The 27,493-nt window shown below is 37.1% G+C and overlaps 3 protein-coding genes across 3 annotated transcripts; all 3 read right to left on the bottom strand.

The window, feature by feature from the left end:
- Nucleotides 1–746: 746 nt before the first annotated feature.
- LOC132175971 (dynamin-related protein 5A) lies at nucleotides 747–9,654 on the bottom strand. Its single transcript, XM_059588071.1, has 16 exons — nucleotides 9,364–9,654; nucleotides 8,276–8,339; nucleotides 8,071–8,178; nucleotides 7,670–7,771; nucleotides 6,726–6,776; nucleotides 6,335–6,396; nucleotides 5,502–5,592; nucleotides 5,199–5,263; nucleotides 4,436–4,630; nucleotides 4,192–4,311; nucleotides 3,874–3,944; nucleotides 3,515–3,740; nucleotides 2,813–2,863; nucleotides 1,462–1,690; nucleotides 1,232–1,371; nucleotides 747–1,142 (listed from the first exon to the last, which is right to left on the bottom strand). Exons 1-16 carry the CDS (start codon nucleotides 9,490–9,492, stop codon nucleotides 1,014–1,016), a joined length of 1,833 nt encoding a protein of 610 aa, XP_059444054.1. The 5' UTR covers nucleotides 9,493–9,654; the 3' UTR covers nucleotides 747–1,013.
- A 3,660-nt stretch (nucleotides 9,655–13,314) lies between these two features.
- On the bottom strand, nucleotides 13,315–18,680 carry LOC132175972 (UDP-glucose 4-epimerase GEPI48; the record flags this gene model as incomplete). Its single annotated transcript, XM_059588072.1, is given in 9 exon segments — nucleotides 13,315–13,671; nucleotides 13,869–13,960; nucleotides 14,617–14,699; nucleotides 15,118–15,196; nucleotides 15,416–15,643; nucleotides 15,862–15,963; nucleotides 16,581–16,716; nucleotides 17,162–17,211; nucleotides 18,488–18,680. Coding segments are annotated over 9 exon segments (1,047 nt in total). The 3' UTR covers nucleotides 13,315–13,577.
- A 6,788-nt stretch (nucleotides 18,681–25,468) lies between these two features.
- Nucleotides 25,469–27,084, bottom strand: LOC132174398 (cyclin-A3-2-like). Its single transcript, XM_059586059.1, has 4 exons — nucleotides 26,605–27,084; nucleotides 25,792–26,024; nucleotides 25,624–25,699; nucleotides 25,469–25,540 (listed from the first exon to the last, which is right to left on the bottom strand). The coding sequence occupies exons 1-4, from the start codon at nucleotides 26,914–26,916 to the stop codon at nucleotides 25,469–25,471; spliced, it is 693 nt and encodes a 230-aa protein (XP_059442042.1). The 5' UTR covers nucleotides 26,917–27,084.
- Nucleotides 27,085–27,493: the final 409 nt, after the last annotated feature.

Below are 27,493 nucleotides of genomic sequence, written 5' to 3'. Positions count from 1 at the left end.
AAATCATAAAGTGGTTATTCTTTGTGCCATCATCCCAACATTCTCTATGTAATCACTATATTAACACAACTGGTCAAGTTAATTGGATTTCCTCGCCCTAGTCGAGTCTTATTATTTGTGCTCTGTTTTGCTTCCTCGCATTGGCTTTCATGGTTTGGCCAAGACTTGGGATTTGAGCTTACCATCCCGATTCCCGACCCAAATCATAGGCTCCTGAGTTCGTATTATTAATATGGGTTTGAAGGGTAGTGTTGTCCAAAAGTTTTAATAATGGTAGTGCATTAAATGCAATACCCTTCAAAATGCACTAAATAGAGGAAATAGAGAAATTTTGAAATGGAGAAGATCCTTTTCCATTATATAGTTACTTGACATTTTTAAAACACCTCTAATAGAGGAACATACAGCCAATTTTGAAAGGTCTTATTATAAACCTCTTCGACATATGAACGGTTGCATGTCTCGAGATGCCCAAACAGGTCCCCAGGCTGCCAAGGTGTGCAATTTACCTGCTCGGACACCCAAAACCCTGCGCACCTCTCTCTCATTCCACATGAATAGTTATTCCATTCCTGACTCTAATCCGTGTACCAAACCTACCCTTCCAGTTTCCAAGGCACTGCAAATTTATAGAACCACAAAGAACACCAACAAAGATATTTACGGAGTTACTGTAACAGAAAATAATCTAATGGGTCGGTTGTACCATTGAACATGAGCACTGTGCTGGTTTACCAATATTTAAATTGGGTTAAAAAAATAATACAAACTATATATAATAGGGAGAAGCTTGTTCACAGGCATAGCACAAGCACAAATGGAACAAGTGTAAAATATGACACATTACTATATGGAGACAATGAATGATTTCAGCTAGTAATAGAGGGCAAGCACCTCTTGGAAATTTAACACAACGAAAAATACAACAAAATACCCCCATCTCCCTTCCCCAGTATGACTAGGTGACGTCTAGCCAAATTCTTCGTGCAAAAAGATATGATACATATACCACTTTACTTGGACCAAGCAACTGCATCAATTTCTGCTTGTGCACTCCTGTACAACTCCAGCCTCTTTGCAAGACCAGTACGTCGCTCCATGATGGCCGGGTCCTCGTTCAATAACGATGACAAACGCTTGGTCTGCATTAGGATTTTAAATTCAATCACACTCAAGATCAAATTTCACACAAGCATATAGTGATGAAGACGTGAAGGGATCGATTTCTCACCTCCATTTTACCCAAGTCAGTGAAGAAATGGTCAAGTAGGCTTCTTTTCGCCTCCCGTACTTGACAATAAACAACGGACTTCGGGATTGAGTTTCGCAAACTTGCGCAGACCAGATTGACATAAGACAAAACAGTTGACCCTGTTTGTACATAATGTAACCTTGTGAGGAAACAGAGGAAAGATAAAAGCCAAGTTCAGGCACAATATGAATCATTGTAGTAAGACTCACCAATTCGCCTAAGATATGAATCATTATATCTATCAAATATTGAATGTGTTGGGTTGCCGCCTTTCTCAATATCTTGAGGAAGCTTCCGGAAGAATTCAACTGTCAAGTAACTACACTCCATATCAACCAGCTGAAGTGTTGCTTTTTTGCTTTCGTCCCTCATTCTGTCAAGTGAGTCAACAGCTGCATTTCCAACCTCTACTCTTAGGCCGGGATACTGCTTCAATTCCTGTGAGTCCAGCAAACTAAACTAAGGAAACAGCTTGAAAAATTATGAACCTCAAGACAAGAGAAGGATAAAGAAGCGTAGAAAATAGGGAAGACGGGTATCTAGTGCCCAATTTCTTTTATAAAATTGGAAAGAAATCAAACAAAACCTTCTCTGAATAATTTCTAAGCAGGAAAATTTCAGTTTGTTTTTTAAACGAGCTACAAAGCCACCGTTGCAAACAGTAAAATGGGAGAGTTATAATCTTCAGTTGAAGCGCACATGTGCTGGTGCACGTGTCTAGTAGGTGGGTGTTGACAGGCTTGGGTGTACGTGCATGTGTGTTGTTATTGGCCAAAATACATTAAGTCTTCTAATTAAGGCCAAAACCTTGGAACAAGATTTTAGTAATGACCAACAGATTTACTAGCTCAGATAGCAAGCAGCTTCCCCAAGTTTAAGATAATATCTGTTAGTTACGTCAAACTTAAACTTTTAAATTTTAAAACCATGCAAAAACTTACATCAGCTGTTAACCGTTTCCCACACATTCTTCCAATTAATACTTCTGGTATTCCAAAGTTTGTAATATTATACATGGAGATTCCTAGTGGGATTCCATTTTAATTTTCCAATAACTCAATACAAATTTATATGAATCCATAATGTTTTATTGCAGTATCAAATTTTCTACAAACTTTCAAATTTTCCCTAAATCATCTGGAAAACATTTCCACTTTTATTAAATAGACAAAAACAGAATTATAAACCTAGATTGCAAACTGCCCAGACTTTTCTTATCATCCTTTCTCCCTTTATAATCAAAATGCAAAATTTGTTGCTGACTTTTTCTTCTCTCCCTCTCTCTCTCTCTCTCTCTCTCTATATATATATTATGCTAGGGCCTGATTTGTTGCTTACACAAGAGAAGCACTTTGCACGGTTAAAATTATTATTCATGGTCATGTATAATAATTATATCAAGTTAATTTGAGAAACGCCTAAAGTTTTTTCTGCACAACTTTTTAAGTATATTGAGCTAATGAAGAGGAGGTCAACTAGTTAGATTCATCACACAAAACTTCAAGAAAACACAAAGGGCAAATACAATGGAAGCAATAAAAATTGGTATCAGGAAAATACCGGAGTTTCACTGATTGCCTTGTGAATTAGATCCTTCAGTAAAGCATGAACCTGAAATCAAGAGAAAACAAAAATGACTCATCATGAAGCAAGCATCATGATTCAGCAAGGACTCAAAATTTGGATTTAAAGGAAATTTAAAAACTTTACAGACACAAGGTTTTGGCTAAAAGTTTTGCATTATACACAAATCAACTAGATTTTGTTAAGAAGGTCAAGGTTTAAGCTTTTGGCCAGAGCAGGTTGAGGTTTTCTCAAACCAAAACTTCGGTCCATTATCTTCCATCTATGCTTTATCTTTCAATGCAGCAAGCATTCAAACTACTGGGAAAAAAATACTATATAAATAAGAAGGCCCATCTACTAGGAGTGAATGGTCTCTGTTTAATGATTTTATCATGAGGTTGATACTGCCAGAAAAGTTCAACTTCACAACCAGCTTAAACAGGTATGACACTTTTTTGCTATACATCCTAGATTATGTTTGATGGTGATGCTAACAGAATACTCAGGAACTATCTTTTAAAGGGTCTACATTGAGACATAAAGAATAAATGGAACCAACTCAGTTAACCTTAGCTACATGCAAAAGCACAAGAAATAAGACACAAACAAAAAGATAACTGACTATAAAAGGACATGAAACAAATAAGTACAAATTTGAACGTTTAATACATTCTTCTTCTAAATTTTAATACATACCGCATCAACAGCTGCCTCAGCAGGACCTCTGATGCTAATTATTGTAGATTCTATGAGACGACGATATCCCTGTTCAGGAGCTATTAAGTGAGGTTGGTATCCATCAGCTTCAGTTATGATCTTCCGTATATTTTCCATTGAAAGTTGCTTGTCAAATTGCAACCTTTTAAGAGCAGCAGGAAGCTGATTATCAAAAACATTGTAAATCTTGTCACCACCAGGACGCCTGTAGACAACAATAAACACAACTAATTTATTTTATTTTATAACATGGATATATAACACAGAAGCCACATTGAAGCAAGCGGGGCAGAGCCAATGCCCATAATCAAGGAAGATGGTTAAAGTAAGAAACTTACACGCCATCAAGATGCTCCTTGTATGTTTGATCGAAAGCGCGACAAATCTCCATGATCATGTACAACTTTCCCTGCATATCATAAGCTGAAATCATTAGCGAATGCTGCAGGATTGAGGATCTCCTATCAAACCCCAACAACTCCCTCCCCCCTGGCAGGCCCTTCTCCCATGACCCTTGACACAAAAAAGGAGGAAATGTGTGCGTGTGAGGGAGAGAGAGAGAGAAAGAGCCTTATAATTATCAAGCTTGACATTAACAGTAGATACAGATTTTAAATGATAAAGCAAGCCAAACAAGGTGAAAAAGTCAAACTTACTCCAGCATCTGTAGCAATGGGCTTTCCAAGACGACTTAGTTCAGTTTCAATTTCAATAATTGTTTTGTTAATAAGGGACTGGATGCCCGGGATCCTGGACTTGATTACAGTTTCTAAATGCTGAAATATGAACCATATGATTAAGTCATGATATAAACAATTACAACAAAATTAACGGTAAATATATCAAAAATAAAACTGCCTTGGTTTTTCCAAGAAAAGAAAAGAATATTGATGTGCCCACCTTTGAAAGCATCTTTGCTAGATGCTCAGAACCCATTCTGGGAGCTAGGTGCTTGTACTCTGGGGTACTAGCGAAATACTCACGCTCTCTACGCCGAGCAGCAATCATGTCAACATTCTTGTTAATATCCGCTTGTGAGCGGTTCACAACACCAATCCAAGGAAATTTCAGCCGATAAGACCTCCCTTCCAACATCTAAGCAACCAAAAGAATGCGACTCAAAATTTACATATGCAAAAGGCACGTAATGCTTCGAGCTATAAAACAATGCAGGCTTCCTCTAAGATGTGTATATTTCCACACTACTGGATGAGTATATGCATATTCATGTATAAATATTAGCTAAAGATTGTGGCATGCACTGGAGTACCAGATCACAGTTAAAGTTCAGATATCTAGGAAACAAGGACAACAATTGGCAAGGGTGAGGGCCCTTGAGGTTATGAGATAACTATCCTAGCACTCATAAGAAAGTGTTGTCTATGATATCAATCCAAATTGTAAGTGCATTGTACATGCAAATGAATTGGGCCTCGTTGCATTAATATCGCCAACTTAACAAATCAGATCACCAGGAACCAGTGGACCATCTGACAGACATGATGCAGCTAAGTGGCACTCACTCCCCTTCCAGAAAATATCAAGAAAGAACATATAAAAAGATCTCACTTTATTGAACAAGTCCTTATTTTTTTTCTCTTGTAAGCTTACACTGAAGCAGTACAAATCAAACCATCCTGCATTATAGATCAAATCAACTTACATCCACCGCATCAGTACCCTTATCCATAAGATCAATCTTCGTCAACACTCCAATTGTCCTTTCCCCTGAAAAATCAAAACAGTAAAGTAAGTACTAGGACATCAAAGGAGCACCCATTTGCACATAATCAACAATCATACTGTCAAACATCGCCACCATTACAAAATCTAAACATATTATATTCCTCATTGCCTTGCATATTATGATGACAGCAGTTCCAAATATGAAAGCACCCATTAGGGTATATACGAGGTGCAAAAGAAAAAAAAATTGCACTGCCTAAAGCAATTATATTTGCGTTACCTGTCGGGTCTACTTCACGTGAGATTTTGATTGCATCAGATGTAGCAAGATCTTGATTGGCAGGTGAGATGGCAAGAATTATACAGTTGGGCTGCATAAGTACAACAACCAAAAAAATGCAACAATTTAGAAATATATCCTTGCATAACTCATGAAAAGGGGCAGGCTAAAATGCAAAAGAACTACTTCTAATGAAACTAAGGATAATTGTAAATCATATCTATGAAAAATTTACCTAATAGTGGACCAAAAATAGAAAGAATTCACATCGACCAATTAAAAAATTTGTAAATACAGAACAAATGGTCTATACAGAAAATGATACGAGCATGACAGAAGAGTATGGAACCACTGGTTTCCTACAAATTGAGTATTCAAAACTAACTCTTGAAGGATTTACCATCTTCTGGTAAATGTGATGCAAGAAAATTAGAGGCAGAAGCCCTGTACTTCAGAAAATATCCAATATAATAGATAAGGAAAGACTGTGAGGTCCTATTTAGTTTTAAATTTTCCCTTCAATTTTTCTCTAAGATTAGAAATGAAGGCAACTAAAGGTTGGGGGAAAGAAACTGGTCTCCAAAGGCATTCACAGTTTTGAGGGCCTGGAAGACTTTTGTTAAAAGTTTCAGAGACTCCATACTGGAGTACAATTCACATATTAATGAAACAAAAATCTAATCTATCATTTAAATAATAAGAAGCGTAAATCTCATCTGTCAAGCCTCTTCAAGAAATTTTCCAGGGTTATGAATATTCCAAAAATTTTAACACTGAAGTTAACTGGTTATTTCCATAGAAAAAAAAATTCAAATACTTGTTACAGATATTACCTTCTCAATATAGGAGCGAACCATATTCTCAATGTCTAGAACGATACTGTCTGGTTGACCCTCTATATTACCAAGACAAAGCGTTAGTTACAATATTACAAAATAATGACAAAAAATTACACTTGTTTTGTTGCAAGGAAAGCAAAGAAAAAGACAGGAGAGCTAACAGGTTCCAACAAAAAGAAGAAACAGCCAAACAATTGTACAATACTCAGTGAATAGGTGCTTTTCATTTTTTCCAAAAGTCAGAACCTACATATCCTTTTCATTTAGAGTTTCAAATTTCCTTTTCTTTCATTTCCTCCTGCTTCTCAGCATCGAAACAGAAAGTAACAGAGAACAATGTCAGTAAATGATTAGCATGCCAAATTAAGAGACACATGTAACTCACCAACAGCTACTTTCGTAAGCCCGGGAAGATCAATGAGCGTCAAGTTGACAACTGCCACAAAAATTAAAAAAAATTAAAAAACATAAAAATCAGAAGAAATTTAAGGTTTACAACAGATCTTCCCCCCACGGCCCTCCCCAATCCCCAACCCCCAAAAAACATGTCCTAGCACATTCTGCTTCACCATCAAACGTTGAAATATGAAAGAAGTTAACAATTAGCTATAAATACCAAAAGTACAAAATATGTGATTCAATGGTAGTAAAGATTGTTATGCTTCAAATTGAAGGTGCTATATAATAGGATAAGAGCAAGTCAGAAAACAGTTAGTGAGATTATATATATATATACGGACCATGATTCAACAGAGGACATAAACATGGATGGAGCATACGGGCAAAAGGAATCATGAAACTCAGTTTTTTGAAGTAAAGCTTTCTTCAGAATACTTGAATAATTGCATTGCCCCAGTCCCCAGACGACAAAAGTGCATTCTTACAAAGGGCAGATATAGCACCCAAAAGATTTCGATAACCTCATTCCCAATAAAAAGCACTTTCTATTCTATTCAACAATGTGGCCTTCATTACATCATATTATAATGCACGGAAGAATGAAGACATGACCCAAGTTCCAATTAATGGTCCAAAATGTGAATCTAGGCCCATAGCAAAACGACATCAACTTTTTTTTATAAGTAAATGGAATTCATTAAAAATAGGAAAGGTGCAACCTAAGTAAACAAGAAGTATAGAAGAGAAACACATAACGGAAAGAAAAAAAAATTTAAAAATATATATATATAATAAAAAAAATAAAAATCTAGAAAATCATGAAAGATCGTATCAAGTAAAAATGTTTCATGCGTAAACATAAAAGATACATCCAAATTCAAGCAGATTCAACCGAAAAACAACCAAAGAAAATTTGGATCCTGGCCTTACCATTAGGAGAATATATACTAAGATGAATCGGAACACTAGATATTTGTTTGCTGCGGCCCGTCTCTCTATCAGTCTCATCCTGAATCTCCTTCCTTACAGCAGCTGTTCAAATATTGTTAATGATACAGTGTCAAATGAAACAATCTCGTCAATAGATACATTCTCTCCCTCCCCACAAGTGGTTTGTGCCCATGTGTTTTCGTGAATCTACAGACTAACACAAATAAATGATATTGGCCACTGATGCCTCTACGTGGTATGATACAATAGGATGTTATATATGATGATTAAACAATCTGTTTATAGTGGCCTAATAAACAAAAAGAGAACGTAAATGGCATTTTCATATATCAGAACCAATCCAGAAATTTAAAAACTTCAATGAGGATAAAGAGATATACCAAAATCAGTGAATCGTTTCCTTGGAAGATGGAGAAACTCTGCATATTCTCTGCTTCCTTCCTCAGTCTTATGTAGCTGCAAGACAAGTGGCCTTCGAGTAACAATCCCTGCATAAAATTTGCATTCATTATTTTGCCAACATTCAACAAGAATCAGAAAAAAAAAAATATATATATATATATATATATGAATGCAATAATTTACCAGATCCACGTGGTAAGAAGTCCTTTCCAACAACGCTCTCCAACACTGACGACTTCCCAGAGCTCTATGAGACAAAAAAGAAGAGAACGAAACAATAAATTTTTGCTCAGGCATGGATAGAAAGCAATAAGTCCTGTTCAAAGTAATATATTTTTGACAGATAATCAAGATTTTTCCCTTTTCAAAAACTTCAAAATGGCATCTAAAGAGCCCTGAATGCATAAAACAAAATGACAAAAACAACCATTCTTCCAAGTCCTCATATTTCACACAATAATTACAATGTGATTACCAAGTGCATTTGAGTATGGAATCAAATAGAACCTGGTAACCATAGACGTAAACTAAAGGTGATGTTTGAATTGAGACACCAAGCCTCATCTACAGCTCTATGACATTTCAAATGAGACTCTCAAATTGTTCACTATCCGCCAGACAACTTCGAATACCAAACAATATCTATCTAAGAAAGGACCAACTTAGATCCTTAGAGCGATTTCAAAGTCATTTGACATGCAAGCAACGGAGTTATGAGACTTAAATGCTGATCACAATTGTGTTCTTCATAAAACAACTATAAAATGAAAACTTTGAAAATTCAAAACCATAGCAATGAGCAGCAAATCACCATAACTATGAACTTGTTAGTAACATTGATTCTTCAATTTTATTTACACAGCTTGATAAATCGAACTAAATCTCTAATAAGATTGCTACAAAATCCAATAACATGAACACACTTTCAAAAACAAATAGCTTTTCACAAATTCTACAGGGATTGAAAAATATAAGCGCGAAGCTTATAGAAAACGAACAAGCTTCAGCTCTCTCAATGCAGTGGTAGAAAGGGGGGATCCAGAGCTGTAATTTCAAGCAGCTTGATAAATCGAAAATTTTCTAATAAGATCGATACGAAATCAACAATACGAACACGCTTGTGCAAACCAATATCGAATCCTTCAAAAATACTACAGAGAATGAAAAAATATAACTATATAAGCTCGAAGCTTATAGAACACGAACAAGCTTCAGCTCTCTCTATGCAAGAGTTGAGAGAAAGCGCGAGAGAGGGAGGGATCGGAGCTGACCTGGCCACCGACGACGGCAATCGAGGGAAGCGAGTCCCAGAGAGTCGGCAACGTACTGCCTTCTCCGTGGTCACCGAGCGCGGTACAAGCTCTCTGGATTTTGTTCACCAAAGAGATCAGGTTCTCCATTCCCGATCGGAGCTGAGCCTTTCACTATGGCGTCAGATTCAGATCGACCGGATCCGACGGCCAGAGAGAAAGATCTGCGAATCTGACTCGCCGACTCTCAGACAGAGAGAGAGAGAGAGAGTTTTGTGTTTCTGTGTGTTTGAAGTTTGTGAAGAATGAAGCGCGTATTGGATTTGGAATTTAGAGTTCACAAAGGAGTCTTGACCGGCCAGCTGCAGCAAAAAATATATATATATTATTCGAATATTAGGAGAAACGCTTGGGTTAAAAGGTGTATTGTGGTTTTCAAATTTCAATGCATTGAGAGTATCTTTATTATTTTTAGTTTCTCTCTTCAATGAAATATTTAATCGATTTAATATAATAAATAAAAGTGGTTAGATTTATATATATATATATATTTTATAACCTTGGCGCGCGTGCACATTGTTTATGCACGCCAGTGTTATATAAATCACTACTCGATTTATTTACATTTTCACACTTTTAAACAGTTACACTTGATATTTTTATAATTAATATTAAATTGATATAATTAATCAAGTATTTGTAAAATGGATTAAATTATTATACTTTGAACAGAATTTTGAAGCAAAAGGGAACAAAAAGAAAAAAAATGTAAAGTTCAATTAACCCCCTCAAACTACCACCTCAATGACAATTTACCTCCGAAACTATCAAAACAATGACAATGTACCCTCCAATGCTAGCAAGATGATGAAATTACCCCTATAAAATTTTCAATAAGACAAAAATACCCTTAAAATTTTGAAAAAAATTAAATTAAATTTTAGTATTTTTGTTTTTATTTTAATAAGGGTAATTTCGTCATTTTATTAAAATTAGGGGTACATTGTCATTATTTTGGTAGTTTGGATGGTAAATTATCACAATTAATAGTTTAGAGGGGTAAATTGTCATTGGGATAATAGTTTAAGGGGGTTAAGTGGACTTTAAAAAAATATATATATATATTGGGTGCAAATAAGATGTTAAAATATGGTATATTTCATTGGACTATTAGAATATATCAATTTAAATTCAAACTATATAAAACTTCCATACTTATATTTTTGCAATTTTGTTTAAACACACGTGTTTGGTTCTATGAAGTCGCAAGCCAAACAGGCTCTTGGTTGAAATATATAATCATGGGTTAGAACTAAGAAACATATATTATTAATTATTTTAAGATTTTAAAGTTATAAAAAATAATAAATCTAATAATTTAATTTAATAATTTAAGTTTTAACCCTCCCATACTTTAAAGATTTCAAAATTGTGATCGTTATGTTTATTCAATAATTTAATCGATCATAACGTAGTTGGTGCCCCCACAAAATTTGAACCAATATTTTTTAAACATATATGGCCTACCATCTTTTGAAATGGGAGTTGAGCAACTCATGCTCGCGGTACAAGTGGCAACCATTTAGCGACTTGTTTGGCAACCACTTTATTGAGCTTTATGAATAGTCCATAAAATACTCATGCAGCTGGTTGTACAATGAAGGAGTGCCACAAACGGCACTTTATCAAGTGGATGAAACTAGTTGGACGATCCAAAGTTGCCGTCATTATTGCAGTTTTCAAAAATGACAAAAAAGATAGGCACCAGTTGACGCAATTACCCTCAGGATCCCATTATTTATAACTCGTTTAGAATTCGGTTTAAGAAATAAAACTTTTATATCAAAATGTAATTTTTGGCAAAAGTTCTGTAAGCTTTGATTATTTTTAAAGTAAAAAAGTTTTTTTTTTTTAGAAAAAATAACACATTTGAAATTTTTTACCAAACATGTCATTTTATGTTTGACATGGCTTTTTAAATACTAAAAATATTTTTCAAGCTCTCTAACGTAATCCCAACCAGCCCTTAGTACTTATCGTGACTCATTATTCAAAATAAACCATGAATCTCAAAAGTCTGAGTGGGTTTGTATAAGTACTTATCGTGACTTATTATTCAAAATAAACCATGAGTCTCAAAAGTCTAAGTGGGTTTGTATAAGTGGAAGTACTGTTGGCTTTCTATGTTTTCTTTGCATTTTCATTAATATCATGTTATGATTTAAGTGCAATTTTAACCATATATGTATAAGCTATTGGACAGTCTCCTCTTATAAACTAGTTTTTAATTATGAGTTCTACATAAAGTTTGTATTGGAATCACAATCAGCTAACCACGTCGAGTATGAAATTGAACGCAGTTCGTCCAATATGAGATCTGTTGATGCAATTTTTGGTCCGAAGTGTTGCTAGTCTGCAATATTTCTTTCATGGTTGAGCTTCGAGTTGAATTCCTGCAAAATGAGAACACGATCAGAGGGTCTTCGGTTGGGGCCAAAGATTCTCCGATGCTCAAGTTAGCATCTTGTATGTAGATGAAAATATGTAATGATAATACGCCTCTAATATGAGATAATTTGTGTGTGAGGTGAGATATGTGAAAGGGAGAGAGATAAGAGTCTCCTCGAAAGAGGGAGATGTGTGTGAGAGAGTCTAAGTTCTCTTGGAGAGGGAGACCAAGAGAGGGGGTCCAAGTTAAGGAAAAATGGGGAGCTTTCTCATTTTATAAGCCAATAGTGACACGTGTCATCATATGAATGGACAATGGCAAAACAGTAAATAAATATAAATAGGTGGGTATATTTTATCCCTAGCAAGATCAAATGGGTTGTAGTTTTTTGGTTGAGTCATGGAGGAGACAGCCTATAGGTTGGATTAAAATGCATTGACATTATATACGAGATAGTGTAAAGTTATTGAATACTGATAAGTGCGTGAGGCTACCATTGATTGAATGGGTTGCGACTTTGTGGTCGAGTCATGAAGGGGTAATCTATAGGCTAGATTAAAATGTCTTGGTTACTATGTATGCGCATAATGTTAAGTCATTGAATATTCTTCGATCATGTATTGATCTTTCATGTGGTTCAAAAACCTATACTGGGTATATAATTGTCAATGCAGAAACATTAAGCAATGTTGTTAAGGTTGGTGGACTTGTTTCAATCTGTGTCTCCCTCCATAAAAGTTTTGAACCATTCTTTTCTTTAGAAGCCAACATGGCCTACCAGAGCATTTAAAATGATAACACAATTCTAAAGGAGAAGCAACAGTCCACAGCATTATGCTCAATTTGCTGTAGCACCTCAAAAGAGTTGTGTACTTCCCATATTCAAACTAGAAACAATTGTCAAAGGACCCTCACCTGCACTCAGCTTGGTTCCGTTGTATCACAATCATAAACTTCGTCCCCCACTTCAAAACCTAATCCACCGCCCATCAAACAGTTCATGATAATGCCAAGATTAAGGCCATATTAATGGCCAAGATCATGCCATGTCATCAACTCAAAAAGAGAAAACACAAGGACAAAAAGATAAAATGTTATCAAACACAGCTGAATCCCCTCCTCACTCCTCCGCGACCACGGCCAGCCAAGAACCTCCGACCGTGGGTCAGGACTCGCATGAAAAGGGTCACAGAGGAGAGGATGAGAAGCCGGCCATGGAGGCCCACGGCCACCTCCATGGTTGTGGGTCATGGAGTAGAGAGAGGAATCTAGCAGCCAAAGAGAAGTAACAAGCTATCTCATCTTTTTGGACCCATAAAATAGTACATAATGAAAATTGCTTACATGACAGTTCGTTTGGCTCTAGATTCACACCATTATGTTTAGTTGCCAGTACCATCACAGGAAAAAATTGTGTACTTCTCATATTCAAACCAAGAATAGCTCTAATGTCTATAGAGTGAATTAGAGATGCTGGCTTGAACATCGCCAATCCACAATCAAGCTAGTGATGAAGCAAAATATTCAGGAAAGAAAAAGTTGCATTTATATTAGATAAAAATGTTTATGTCCCACTAATGTGTAAGGGGGAGACATACTACAGCTTTTATGATGGAACAAAGAAACAAAGATTGCTTTGGCTTTGTAAACCTATAATGTTAACACCACAATGACTATCAGCTTAAAACTCCGCCAACAAAGTTCAGGGAAACCCTAATCTCAGGAGGCCTCAAAAGCATGACACCACGGGTGATAGACAACTGCAGAGCTAAATAAAAACAAAGTTCTAGTTCTTGGAGTCCGGAGATCCATAGCCATAAGGGTTTTTGCTGGCCCAGTTCCATTGATCCCGGCACATCTCGTTGATGCCGTATTTTGCCCTGCAAGGTCATCAAGCTTATAAGAAAGATGCAATGCAAAGTTAAAGTCATCACAAATAATTTCCAACTTTATTAAAGGTCAATTTTGATTCATAAAACATAAAAGTTTCAAAATTGATGAGGATGAACCATTAGCTACATAATGAATACTTATTTGCTAGTAAATTTAGCACTTTTTTTTTATAACAAGCACTTACTTCCAATTCAATTCCTTTTCTGCTTTCTCTGTTGATGCATAAACAGTTTCAGCATCACCGGGTCGCCGCCCAGCCATTACAAGTGGAATTTTCTGGAACAGTAAAATATTTAACACATTAAGAGCCAATTTGATAGTAAAGGTCAAACAGAAGCAAGAAATAAAAGTGAGGAACGACGCCCTATGTTGTTCCAATGTATGTGCAATCAGAGAATAAACAAAGGCCTACACAAATATCCATGTTCATGGCAAGGCCAATTCCAACCCTACCAGATTAAAAGATCTAAAGTATAAAATTTTCACAATCAGAACTTTTGTAATTAGATGGGCCAACAGCACTCATCCAGATGGTGGCTATATTAATGTCATAATGGGTGGGAGTTTGCAAACTAATCTCATTCATGTCAACTTCGCTTCACATCTTTTCACAAACCTTCATATGGTATATGCAGACAACACTTCACCTCTACCCCAGATTCAAAGGACATATATATAAGGAAATACTCACATTTAATAAGGAATTCGACTCCAGTTACACATGTTCCAACCACAAAACCTAGACTTTGACGCCCAAATATAATAGACACCCAACTCAAAAACGGAGTACAAGTGATAATTGATTGACATGAACTACTTGGTTCAGCAAAATGAACCCTCAAGCAACTATTCTATGGAAACTATTTTTTTTGGGTAAAAAGTACAGGAAGAATTGGGGGACCGGACGCGAGAAAAAATTTCTTTATTTTTACCTTTCCAGATGCCTTTTCAAATGCAGCAACCATCTCCAGAACTGATGTACCTTTTCCAGTTCCCAAGTTGTAAACCTCACAACCTGTAGAGACATATTACAAATCAGATACATTAAAGACTACAAAAAAAACTCTATCCTCAAGGATAAACATCCTATGGACCTTCGTTCTGAATTACAAACAATTCATCAACAACTTGTCAGATTATGACCTTTTTATATATCTACTACTAAATATATTCCTACAATACTTGGAGCAAGGGCAAGATTAACAAATGTGGGGGAAGGAATGGTTGACAGTAAGTTGCAGAATATAAGGACATTTGCAATGCATGGTACACGTTCAAGACAAGCTGGTAATGACAATATAGAAAAATAACCACAAGCCCCTAATATTCTAATACAACCAACCATTTGACGCAGAGAGAAGGATTTTGGAGAGAGTCAACAAGCACAAGACAAGCATAGAAAAGAAAGAACAAGCCAATCTCATAGCACATACCTATACCAGGCTTATCCAGCTTGCACAAAGCAGCAATGTGCCCGTCAGCTAAATCAACAACGTGAATGTAGTCACGCACCTGAAAAGAGATGAGCACCATCAGAATGGAGATTCTATCAAAAGTAAGGACTAGATACTGAGAAGGAAACATAATACATGCAGTAACCCTAAATATTTCTACAACACCGCATGATTAATCCACAAAATATGGCTTAACATTCATAAACTAAGTGTAACAGATAAGAAAATGGATGCCCAGCCAGCAATGGGAAAATTCGATCAAATTAAAATAGCATACCCCGGTACCATCCTTAGTTGAATAATCATTTCCATAAACTGTTAGGGCTGGTCGCCTGCCAACAGCAATTTGCTGCACAAAGGGCATGAGGTTGTTTGGAATTCCACGGGGATCCTCACCAATATCACCACTAGGATGTGCGCCAACTGGATTGAAGTATCTTAGCAACATGATCTTCCATTCAGGGTCCGAGCCGTAGATATCACGACAAATTTCTTCAATGACAAGCTGAAATATGACGCTCATCAGATACCATTAGTATATTCTAAGTAAGAAGATGCTTCTCAATTAAGCTTTAAATTTGTGGGACACCAACAATGCCAGGGACGAAAACAGGGGGGGGTGGGTGGGTGCGGGCTCAAAGGACCCCCTAAGTCTTCTATTTTTTATCAGATGCATGTCTGGTATGCTGCCTACTAAGTGCCTAATAAATGTTTACTACATACCTTGGTTCGTCCATATGGGTTTGTTGCAGAAAGGGGAAACTCTTCTGTACATGGGACCTCCTTCGGCCAACCATAGACAGTAGCTGAAGATGAGAACACAAGCTGAAATAATTCAAGAATATGAAAATCAGTCAAGTAATGTAAAATGCACCATCAAATCATCATTTATAACATAAATAGTACAATAGGAACAGCTCACAGTTTACATTCAACTGTCATTATTAACAGAATGAATAGCATGTCAGACTTCTTCTTTTTTCCCTTTTAAAATGATGGAAATGAGGTTCTAAGGCTGATGCAAAGAATATAAGCAGGTCGGACATTGTTATGTCTCAACTCAACTAGAGACAAGTTGAAGAAAGCAAGACAGTACTAGCATTAATGACATTAACAAAGCAGTGGCAAAAGCAAAACAACACTAAAGCTAACAATTTAAAGAAGAAATCCTAACAAGGCAAACTGTTGCCTGGGATCTAGTGGAAGACACTCTAAATAGAGAACAATGGCACAAGATAACAAAAAACAGTTTCTATTGAAGACTACCTAAATATCCATAAAACAAAAAACATAATAACAGACAGAAAGGAAGCGGAAAAATTCTGCGTTAAAGAACCTGAAAGGTTCTGATTTGATTTTTAGAAAATTGAACCTTGTGCATACAGGGAAGACAGTAAATACAACTAGGGTGCCAACATGTTATAGCGCAAATTGGGGAATACCTTTTTGCATCCATGTGCAGCCATGACTTCCAACAAAGTAATTGTCCCAATTAAATTGTTGTTATAGTAGAGCAAAGGTTTTTGCACACTTTCACCAACTGCCTTCAGCCCAGCAAAGTGTATGACAGCCTCAAATCTGCAGTGCAAAATAATTAAACATGAGGATCCCATTAAAAATACAATATTATAAGTTTATATCTGCAGTTTTACTAAAATGGTTTTTTATGAGTCAAAAAAGGGTTGCTTTTCAGGTGTGAAGATCTCACTCATGCCCTTATCGTGTATGGTTTATATTTGTCTTTGGAGTAGAAACTAGTACTTACTCTTGGAAATTCATTGGCAAAAGGAAAACCACCAGAAGCAAAAGAGATTGACTTTAAAGATGTCTTGGAGAATACAACAATATTTGATGACATTTGCATAAGATGAATTGGAATGGGGGCAAGAGAGATGACCGGCAAAGTTACAATAAAATGCACATAACAATCAGATAGAAAGGACCTATCCATCTGTGTTCCTATTAAAAAGTAGGATTCAACAGATTATAAAACTGTGAGTTCTATCATAAAGATAGTACTCACTGTGTTGAAGCAAAAATTTGTTGAAGTGCTGGTTTGTCCCTGAGGTCCACCTGCGAGTGAAAACAGAAAATGTAAAGAACAGCGCCATCAACATAACCACGCATATTTATTCAATTAGATGTTACTAAATAACACTTTGGCCACTACCAAAAAAAAAAAAATTTCAAAAGGCAAACTTCTAGTTGATATATATCACACATTAGCTCACTAAGATAGTAACGGCACTTGTCCATTCTTTCCACTAATTTCATTAGCAACTATGAAGTTTTAAGTCCAATAATATGAGATCTATTTCATAATCTTTGGCAGGTACTATTTAGGGGTGGCAATTTGTATTGCGTGTCAGGTTCGGGTCATATTAAGGCATAGATAAGAGATTATATAGGTCAACCATATCCTAATCCATTTAATGAAATTGGTGACTTCTCGACCCTAACCCGTTAATTTTGTGTTGGGTTTGTGAATTGTGTAAAAAAATTACAAGTCCTAAATGTCACAGATTCAGGTCGTATCGAGACATTAATATAAGACTATATAGATCAACTTTAATATGATCATTTTAATTAAAGGGATCAAACCTCTCAGCCCGACCCGCTAACTTCATGTTACGTGAATTTCCGGATAGTGTAAAAGATTGTTAGCCCTAGGTATATACACAACTCACGAATCCAAGCAAGATTGGACACAACACCTCACTTTCCACCCCTTACTTAAAGGGAGGACATGTTATTTAGTCCAAGGACAGTTGGCATAATATCTAAAATTATGAATAATTTTGAATGAAAAACAAAAGGAAAACACCATCAATGACTAAAACAATAAATTTGGCAATGAACACACGAAATGAAAAGCATTGTCTTAGATCACCTCTGCACAATCAGAACAAGACTTCACAAAAAGCTAGGTGCATAATAAGATTAAATGCGTAAAATCGTTAGCTCTATGCCTCTACTCAGAACAAAAATTCAAAAAAACAAATGTAATTCAAACAAAAACATATACATTCAGACATACGTACATCCATACATACAGACATACGTACATCCATACATACATGTATATGTACCCAATGCCTCAACCAATTTTTTTTTTTTTTTTGATAAACAGGCACAAAATCGCAATTTAAAGCAATCTACCAATAAAACCAATCATTAACTCTAAAACTTTTTCAAACCAAAATAGCAAACTAACCAATTCAAACCCACAAAAAGAGAAAAAGAAAAAGAAAAAGAAAAAGTAAACCTTTGTTCAAATTCAAAAAAAAAAAGAAATTCAAATTCTCATTTGTACGAGTTATTACAGCTACAATCGTCGAAAAACAAAAACCTGGTGAAAAGAAAGGTTGCCGCCGAGATCACCGGCAAGCCGTTTGACTCGGTCGAGCGCCACGGGCGAGGAGTTGTCGAGGTTGTCGACGACGACGGTCTTGAACCCGCCCAACAGTAGCTGGAGCACCGTGTGGCTCCCAATATAACCGGCTCCGCCGGTGACCAGAATACTCTTCGCCATAATAACCGAAACACCGCTACAAAAAGTGACACCGTTGCAATAACCACAAAGCTTAGAGCACCTTTTGGTCCAAACAAGCAGAGGAGGAGGCCGATTTATAGCTGTCGCCACCGTTGTCGTTTTTGGTAACTGAACCAAATTAAACGCTTAAATTTTGGTTTTTTTAAGGAAACGAATAAAAGATAGGCTTGAGATTTTGTTTATTTGAAGGGACAGATGTGCCACGTGGGGCAGTTGGACATGGATTGTACGTAACCTTCGTCTTGTTCAGTTGGAGCTCAGATTCGGGTTTGACTGTCAGGTCCACTTTCTGGGGAGGCATGGACGGGAATTTCGGGGTTTTTTTTTTTTTTTTTTTAATAATGGTTTTAAAAAATATATTTTTTAGGTTTTTGTTTGAAAATTTATTTTTATATAATATAAATTTGAGAAGTAATGGTCTAAAAAGTGCTTTTGAATTTTGAATTGATTGTTTGTGTTAATTTTTGTTTGAAAAGAGGTTGTGATTTGAATTATTTGTTAATTTTTTTTTATTAACAAATGAGGTTAAATGACTTTTTTTTTATAACTTAAGGTAAAATAAAATAGTCATTATTCTTTGTTTCAATTTCCATAACATATATATATATATATATATATTGATCTTCAAAATCAAATCTACGTCTTAGTTTATTACACTTGGAGTGACGGATATGGTATATATATGCTTGATCAATTCGGGCGAGAAAAACAAACTTAAGAGCTTAGGATTCGGCTCGAATAAGGTAAAACTTGAATAGACCATAAAAGCCGATGCATAAAAAAAAAACACAAATAACAGATGATATGATTCAATTAGAAGAAAAATTGAATTATTCTCGTTCTTTGTGACACTAAGAATAACTATGAATTCGACTTAAATTCAAACCAAAAAAAAAAAAAGTTGTATAGCATTTATGAAGCCAAAACGTGGAAGAAATGTAAATAGGCGTAAGATCATGACATAATGGACGGACTAATGAATGAAAGGGGTATAAAATAAATCGTATATGCATATATATGTACTTGAAGGAGGCTAGAATGAATTTTTATTTTTCTTTTAATTGATTGGATTTTCTAATTAAATGAAAGCAATGAATGCCCCCAAAAACAAACAAACAAAGGATAGCAATGAATCACTTCATGATGGGTGTCTTTTTCAATCCCATCACATAAAGTTTGAATGCAATTATTACAATGGAAATTAGATAAAGTGGAATAAATCAAATGATATTCTCTCATAAATGCATAGAAAAGCCAAAAACACAGAAAGAAAAGAAAAAAAAAGAAAGGTGTTTCAAGAATATATTCGATCCATCAACCTCTTTTTGGTAGTTGATGAATTATAGAAAAAAAAATCGGATCTTAGAAGATTTGACTTTTTTGTTAAGAAAAGCCACTTTACCCTTTACGTGGGCATGGATGACACGCAAGTCTTCTCGTGAAAGCTCTGGAGCTGCCGCCCACCGGCCCACCGCCCTTCTTGAGGTCTCACGAATAATAATAAATAAAAACGACCACCGGCCGTGTGATATACTTTAATACTTGTTAGGTTTTGTTTGGTTAGCTTATTTTATACATAGCTTTTACACAATCTTGGGCTTTTTGCTTATGGGTGAATTGAACAATGATATAGTTGAATTCGGTCAATAATGAGCATTTGTTAAAAATAAATAAATTATGGAAGACTAGTAGGGGGTTGCCGGTTAGATCTCTTTGATGTTTGAGTTAACAAAGGAAAAGGGTAAAAATTCATTAATTTGAGGATAAGAGCTAGAGTGCTTTTCTAAAGAATGATTATGTGATGATACCTCAAATTATTGCTTGTTTTTTCCTTATTTGGGATGTTCACTCATGGAGTTGAACCTTATCCAATCGTGGCACTGAATCATATCTTGCTTACAAGTTATGACCACACGCTATATTTCACATTTGCTAGTAGCCAAGATAAAATTGGGAATAGTCATTTTCGGCGCCACACTTTCAATATTTTTTAAGCAATTGTTGTGTTGGTACGTTAGTCTTTATGGTCTGATCGAGTGTTCGTGATTTGGGCTTGATCAAATGTGGGCACCAAGTTCGCATTGTTGAACGCAGCTAATCAAATGATTATACTAATTTACTTGATTAAAATTCATTTTTAACAGAAAAATAAAGTTTGTGTACAAATATTAGGATAGTTAGGATGACACATAGAATATATTAATGGGGCTGTTAAAGTCACCACCCACCCACCTTTTGCACATAACGTTATTGAAACGTATGTTATACCTTTTTCTCTTATCTTTTTCATAGCCAAGCTTTCAACACGTTAAAGTCGTGTTCAAGGTACACCAACTTAATTATTCAAGTAATTGTATTGGAAGTTTTGCATGCTGGAGTTCAAAATCATTAGAAAAAAGACATCAAATTGGTATTAACTATTCACTTTAAGTGCAACATTTACTTGGAACACGGTGTTATAGTTTGTGTCCCGTTTTCATGGACACATGAGTTGGTATCATGCATCTTCAATTACTGGCATGTCATTTTTAATTGGATAGAGATTTTCAATAGCAATTCGGACAACAAATGTGAGAGAATTAATATGATTCCTATCTCTTAAACTAGTTTTGGGTTGCCTGTTCACTTATTTGGATAGATGAGTCTCATAAAGACTCTTATATTTACTGTTTGAATTGCTAACAATCCAAATAACAAATTGCTGAAAATTTTTATCCGCCTCCACTTGCATCATGTGCATTGCTCGTGGTACAATATTTGTGTTAGGAAATTAATCCTATTTCTCAAGACCCGTGAGATGCGAAAAATATGAAGAATGCGGAATAACAAAGATTAGGCAATCACACACGACACAAAGATTTAAGTGGTTCGGCTTAACAAGCCTACATCCACTGGCGGAGACGACCCGGAAAAAATTCACTATCAAAAGATGAGTACAAGAATAGTAGAAAGAAAATCACTCAGATCCCAAAGCCCCAATACACCCAAATCTCACTATCACACAAGAAAGATTATTCCCAAAATAGAATACAAAAGACAGATGTACAAACTCTTCTTTTGCTGGAACGGATGGCGGCTGATCTCTATTTTCTTCTCTCACTCTGCAGCACCCTTTTTCTTCTAATCACTTGTTTTTGGCTCCTCCAAAAACCACCAAGAAGAAAACACCCTTGCTGCCCTTGTACCTCATTCTCTCAAATTCTCTCCTTTTTCTCCTCCCTTTGGTGCTTCACGTTTTTGGCACACACACAAATTCACCTTGTGTTTTGTTCCTTATATAGAAGCTTAACTCTCCTTTTACATGTTGGTCTAGGACTTCTACTATAAGTCAAACAAGGAGTCCAATTACACATAGGAGAAGGACTCCAAAACAAACTTGGACAAAAGTCTCCTAAACCCAAAAGGAGTAGAGAACTAGTGGGGCCCATGTGTGATGGGTGGCAAGTCACACCTAACAATCTCCACCTTGACTTGAATCCCATCAAGTCTACCAAAACGTGTCTCCTCCGGATGTCTCCGCCTCAGCCCCCAAGGGCAATCACACTCCACAAGTGTCCCTCAAGTCCAAGCGTCTTTTGAACTTGAGCATAGGACCTGATTTAGACATAACACCATGCCTCCCTATCTGTCCCGTCGACCGTACAGCTTTATCCGATGACTCTTTCTTCCTGTAGACCCATCTGCACCCTTTAGCCTTCTTTCCCTTGGGTAATTCTACCGATTCCCAAGCTTTACCACTCCGTAGTGACTCCACCTCTTTCGGCATACCATCCTGAATAGACAACGGATCTCCACTACTAGCTTTTAGAGCAAAAGAAACCATATCCTCAAAGCCATACCTCTTTGTTACTTTTCGATCATGTTTCTCTTTGCTTCTTGTTAAAGAATAAGACTTTTCCCGGTGCTGTAAGTCTTTTGAAGATTCTCTGTCATCACATTCATTCGTGAGTGAACACTGTTTATCAAGCTCCACCTCCACGAATTGTTTCTCTTTCTGCACTGTACTTTCAGAAAGATCATCTAAGTTAACAAACTCAGACTTCTTCGGTTCCTGCTCTGTAACTTCAGGTTCTGCACTTGACTCATCCTTGTACATAGCACACTCATTAAAAGTCACATTCCGACTTCTAATGATCTTCCGATTTTGATCATCCCAAAATCGATAACCAAAGGCCTCATCTCCATATCCAATGAAGAAACACTTACTAGATTTACCATCTAGTTTACTCATAGCATCAGACTCAACATGGACATACGAAGCACAACCAAAAACTTTCAGATGTGAAAGATTTACCTCTTTTCCACTCCAGACTTCTTCCGGTAGTCTATGGCTCAGGGGAACGGAAGACCCCCTATTTATCAAGTATGCAGCAGTGCTCACTGCATCAGCCCAGAAAGTCTTTGGTAACCCAGCATGCAATCTCATACTCCTAGCACGCTCATTGAGAGTTATGTTCATGCACTTAACCACGCCATTCTGCTGCGGCATTCCCGGGATAGTTTTCTCCATTCTAATCCCATTCACTGCGTAAAACTGTTTAAACCCCCTATCTTCGTATTCTCCTCCATTGTCTGATCTCAAACGCTTGAGCTTCAAGCCCGTTTCAGTCTCAACTATGGCCTTCCATTTCTTAAAAGTCTCAAATACATCAGATTTACTTTTCAAGAAATAAACCCATACCTTCCTGCTTGAGTCATCAATAAATGTGATGTAATACCGCGAGCCTCCAAGAGATGCCACTGGTGCGGGACCCCACAAATCCGTGTGTACCAGCTCCAGCTTTCCAAGCTTAGGTGCTTTGCCAACTTCCGCGAAACTCACCTTCTTCTGCTTCCCTATGATGCAGCCTTCACACAAATCAGACTCAACTGACTTTAACCCCGGTAGTTTCCCTTTTGACATAAGTACCTTCATCTCTTTCCCGCTCATGTGCCCAAGCCTTAGGTGCCATAGTTTTGAGTCAGCAGTCGTATCTACAACAGCATCTGTATCAGCATCTGTCATATAGAGAGTACCCGTCTTATGACCATTAGCCAAAATCATGGCTCCCTTGCTGACCTTCCACTTTCCACCGTGGAAATGAATTGAATGCCCTTCCTCATCAAGCTGTCCCACTGAAATCAGATTCTTCTTCAGCTCCGGAACATGCCTGACCTTCTGTAGCTTCCATACCGAGTCACTGTGAACTCTAATGCGAACATCGCCTAAGCCCACAACATCCAGCGCCGTTCCGTCAGCCAAATACACCTTCCCAAAATCTCCACCAACATAGTTCTCGAGAATTTCACGGATCGCTGTCGTATGAAAAGATACTCCTGAGTCTAAGACCCAAGAATCAAGGGGACTATCAACAGAAAGAAGTAGGGCATCATATACTTCTTCTGTCACTACGTTGCATAATCATTCTCAGTCTCCTTCCGCAGTTCCCTGCAATTCTTCTTGTAGTGGCCAGTCTTGCCACAGTTCCAACACTCAGGTTGTCGGTCAAATCTGAATTTGCTTCTCCCTTTTCTGGAATTTGATCTGCCTTGACCAGAGTTTCTATCTTGTCCTCTGCCCCGAGTCTCGAGGTTTAAAGCAGCACCAGAACAAGAGGCTTCACCCGCATCTTTTCTGCGAACCTCTTCACTGAGAATCAAATCCCTGACGTCTTCATAGCTTAGTTTACTCTTTCCTACAGAGTTACTCACAGCCATCCTCACTGCTTCCTAGCTATTGGCAAAGATGCCAAGACGATCAACGCGCGAACCTCATCATCAAAATTAATTTCCACCGAGGACAATTGATTTGTGATGGTGTTGAACTCATTGAGATGATGTGCCACCGAAGCTCCTTCCGCCATCTTTAGGTTGAACAATTTCTTCATCAGATGCACCTTGTTGTTAGCCGACGGCTTCTCATACATGCTTGACAAAGCCGCCATTAGACCTGCTGCTGTCTTCTCCTTTACAACGTTGTGTGCAACTGATTTTGACAGTGATAACCTGATAACTGCTAGGGCTTTACGATCAAGCAGAGCCCACTCGCTATCATCCATGTCGTCGGGTTGTTCTTCCAAAAGAGGTTGATGAAGATCCTTCCCATAAAGAATATCTTCAATTTGTACCTTCCAAAACCCAAAATCTTTGCCGTCGAATTTCTCGATTCCCATCTTTCCTTCTTCACTTGCCATCGCTCCCACTCGAACCAACAGCTCTGATACCAGTTGTTAGGAAATTAATCCTATTTCCCAAGACCCGTGAGATGCGAAAAATAAGAAGAATGCGGAATAACAAAGATTAGGCAATCACACACGACACAAAGATTTAAGTGGTTCGGCTTAACAAGCCTACATCCACTGGCGGAGACGACCCGAAGAAAATTCACTATCAAAAGATGAGTACAAGAGAGTAATAGGGTGAGAAAACCACCCAAAGCCCCAAATACACCCAATTCTCACTTTACCCAAAGGAGAATAATAACAAAAAAGGGAAAAACACTCTCTTTCTTACTCTCACTTTTTTTCTCTTTTTTCTCCTCTCTTTGGTGCTTCACGTTTTTGCACACACAAAGCTATTTGGCTTGGCACACATTAAAACCAAGCTGAAGCATGCCTTTTATAAGGCTCAAAGTCGGTCAAAGGAAATCCAAAAGCAAGGTGGACTAAAACCTTCTCCAAGTCAATCTCAAACTCCTACACCTAGGAGGACTTGGAGAAAGAGTCGGTGAAACAATACTCCTACTACAAAGCCAACTAGGAGAAGCCACCTCACGGGCCCACTAGCAAATAGATGGGTTCATGTCACCCTCAACAGATTGCCCATCTCAAACTTGAGGGAGTTGAGAATATCAACTTCCATCTCCACCACCTTTAAGATCACCATTTAACCAGTAAAAATGAAAAACTAAGACCAAAATGGGAAAGAAGGATGAAGTAATTAAAAGTAATCACCTCCTTTTTAGTTAATATATTATTTGATATCTCACAAAAATCCTTCACCTTCGGAGGGCTAATCTCTTCATACTTCCTACACATTTTTCAAGATTCGTGAGTAAGAGGAAACCCCATACTAATGAAACTGAAATTACATAAACATTTCTCAAGGATTTGGAGGCTTACGAGGCAATGAGCATTGAAGAAACTCCCAGCAGTTGAAGTTTCTGCTTATTGACAGCATTCAAGGAAAGGAATCTATCAACGTATGAAATGGAAAGATGCAGAGTGTGTGGAAGAAGCTTCCTTGCCACTGCAATCTCAACCAACCAATCCACCAATATTCCTCTCATATAAGCAGTCACACCCTCCTGAACCTTCTCTAAGTAGTCAGGTAACGGCCTTCTCTTTGGCTCCATCTGAAACACCACCAAATTCTTTTTTCTTTTACGACGGGAACCGCTCCATACAAGGCAGGGTCACTTTGCGCACCAATTTCTTGTTTGGTAATTATTTTTTTGAAGAATAAATGCTGTTAGGTTTTTAGTCTCGGCAAATTCAATGTCAAAATATATTTGGTTTTGGGTTAAGTTGGTGAAAAAGTTGATCCAACATATGTTTGCTAAAGCATGTGTATATTATCAACATTGACCTTACCGGACTAAAATGGTCATAACGTTTAATTCCGAGTTCTGATTGAAGTAAACTTGATGGCGTTGAAAAGCTGACTCAAAATGCTACAACTTAACTGTGTATTATATTGTTATGTTCATGTTAGCCTACTCAAGATTACTAAACCTTTCGCCTTCTTTCTCTTTCATATTAACAAGAATTTCTAGCTCGTCCCGGCCAAACGTTGAAGCAAAACTTAAATATTTTATGAGGCAAGCAATTCCAACCACATTTCTAGTACTTGGGAAAAGATTATTGACCAAAACAACATCCATCAAATAACCTGCGAGTTAATCCAAATTGAACAAGTAAGAAAAACCCACTTACCTCAATTTTGCGAAGATACTCATAATTGTCAAAAGCATGATAAGCTCGACGCGGTTGCGGATTATCCGACTTCCCATCAATCACCTCTGTTGTCTTTGCTGAGGTTGTTGCCAGTCCCTTGTTCTTGTCCATCGCCTTCGATTTACATTTCACCCTGGTATTCGGATCCACTGATGCGACAACGTTCGACATGTTCGGGAGCTCCCCCAACACCACCCGATTCATGTGAGCGGGCTGGTCCTCAGCTGCCGTAGCCACCCGCCTCTTTTTCATAGCAGGAGTGGTGTGCACGCGCTGCTTTTGCTCAGCCATTGTCCTCCTCTTACACACTCCTTTCTCTCAGTTGGGAGTTGGGGCTCGGAGAGAGTGAGAGAGTGCGGTGGGGGGGTTTGGGGAGGAGATGTGACATGGCAAAGAGAGGGAGAGAATGAGCGCCAATCTGTTCTTTCAAACAAAAGGCATTGCATTATTACAACTCCATTATTTTAGTATTGAACACTAGAGATGTTTTTAAATCATCTGAATTTGAATAAGGGAGAATCTTATCACACAAATCTATAAATATTTTGAATATCACATTGGCATCGTTTGTCTTGTCCAACCATTTTCTTTTCCCCCCGTGCCCCTACCCTTATTTTCACATCCTTCCACCCCAAAAAAAAGGGGGGTAAACATATATATTTCAAAACTCTTTTTGTTTTGGTTTTTTTTCCCACAAAACTCAATATATTTATATCACATTAATCGCTTCTTATTACTTCTTAAAAAAAAAAACTCACTACAAAATTATTTGTCAAACAAAGCCCTCCTACACTAGTAGAAATAAAACTTTTGTGGGTTAATGAAGACCTGGTGTTTTTTATTTTTTTTTATTTCTTTTTTTTTTTTT

Source organism: Corylus avellana, chromosome ca3, assembly GCF_901000735.1.
Source record: "Corylus avellana chromosome ca3, CavTom2PMs-1.0".
Taxonomy (NCBI): Eukaryota; Viridiplantae; Streptophyta; class Magnoliopsida; order Fagales; family Betulaceae; genus Corylus; species Corylus avellana.
The sequence above is the reverse complement of the archived record's forward strand: the minus strand, read 5'-3'. Positions and strand labels throughout refer to the sequence as shown.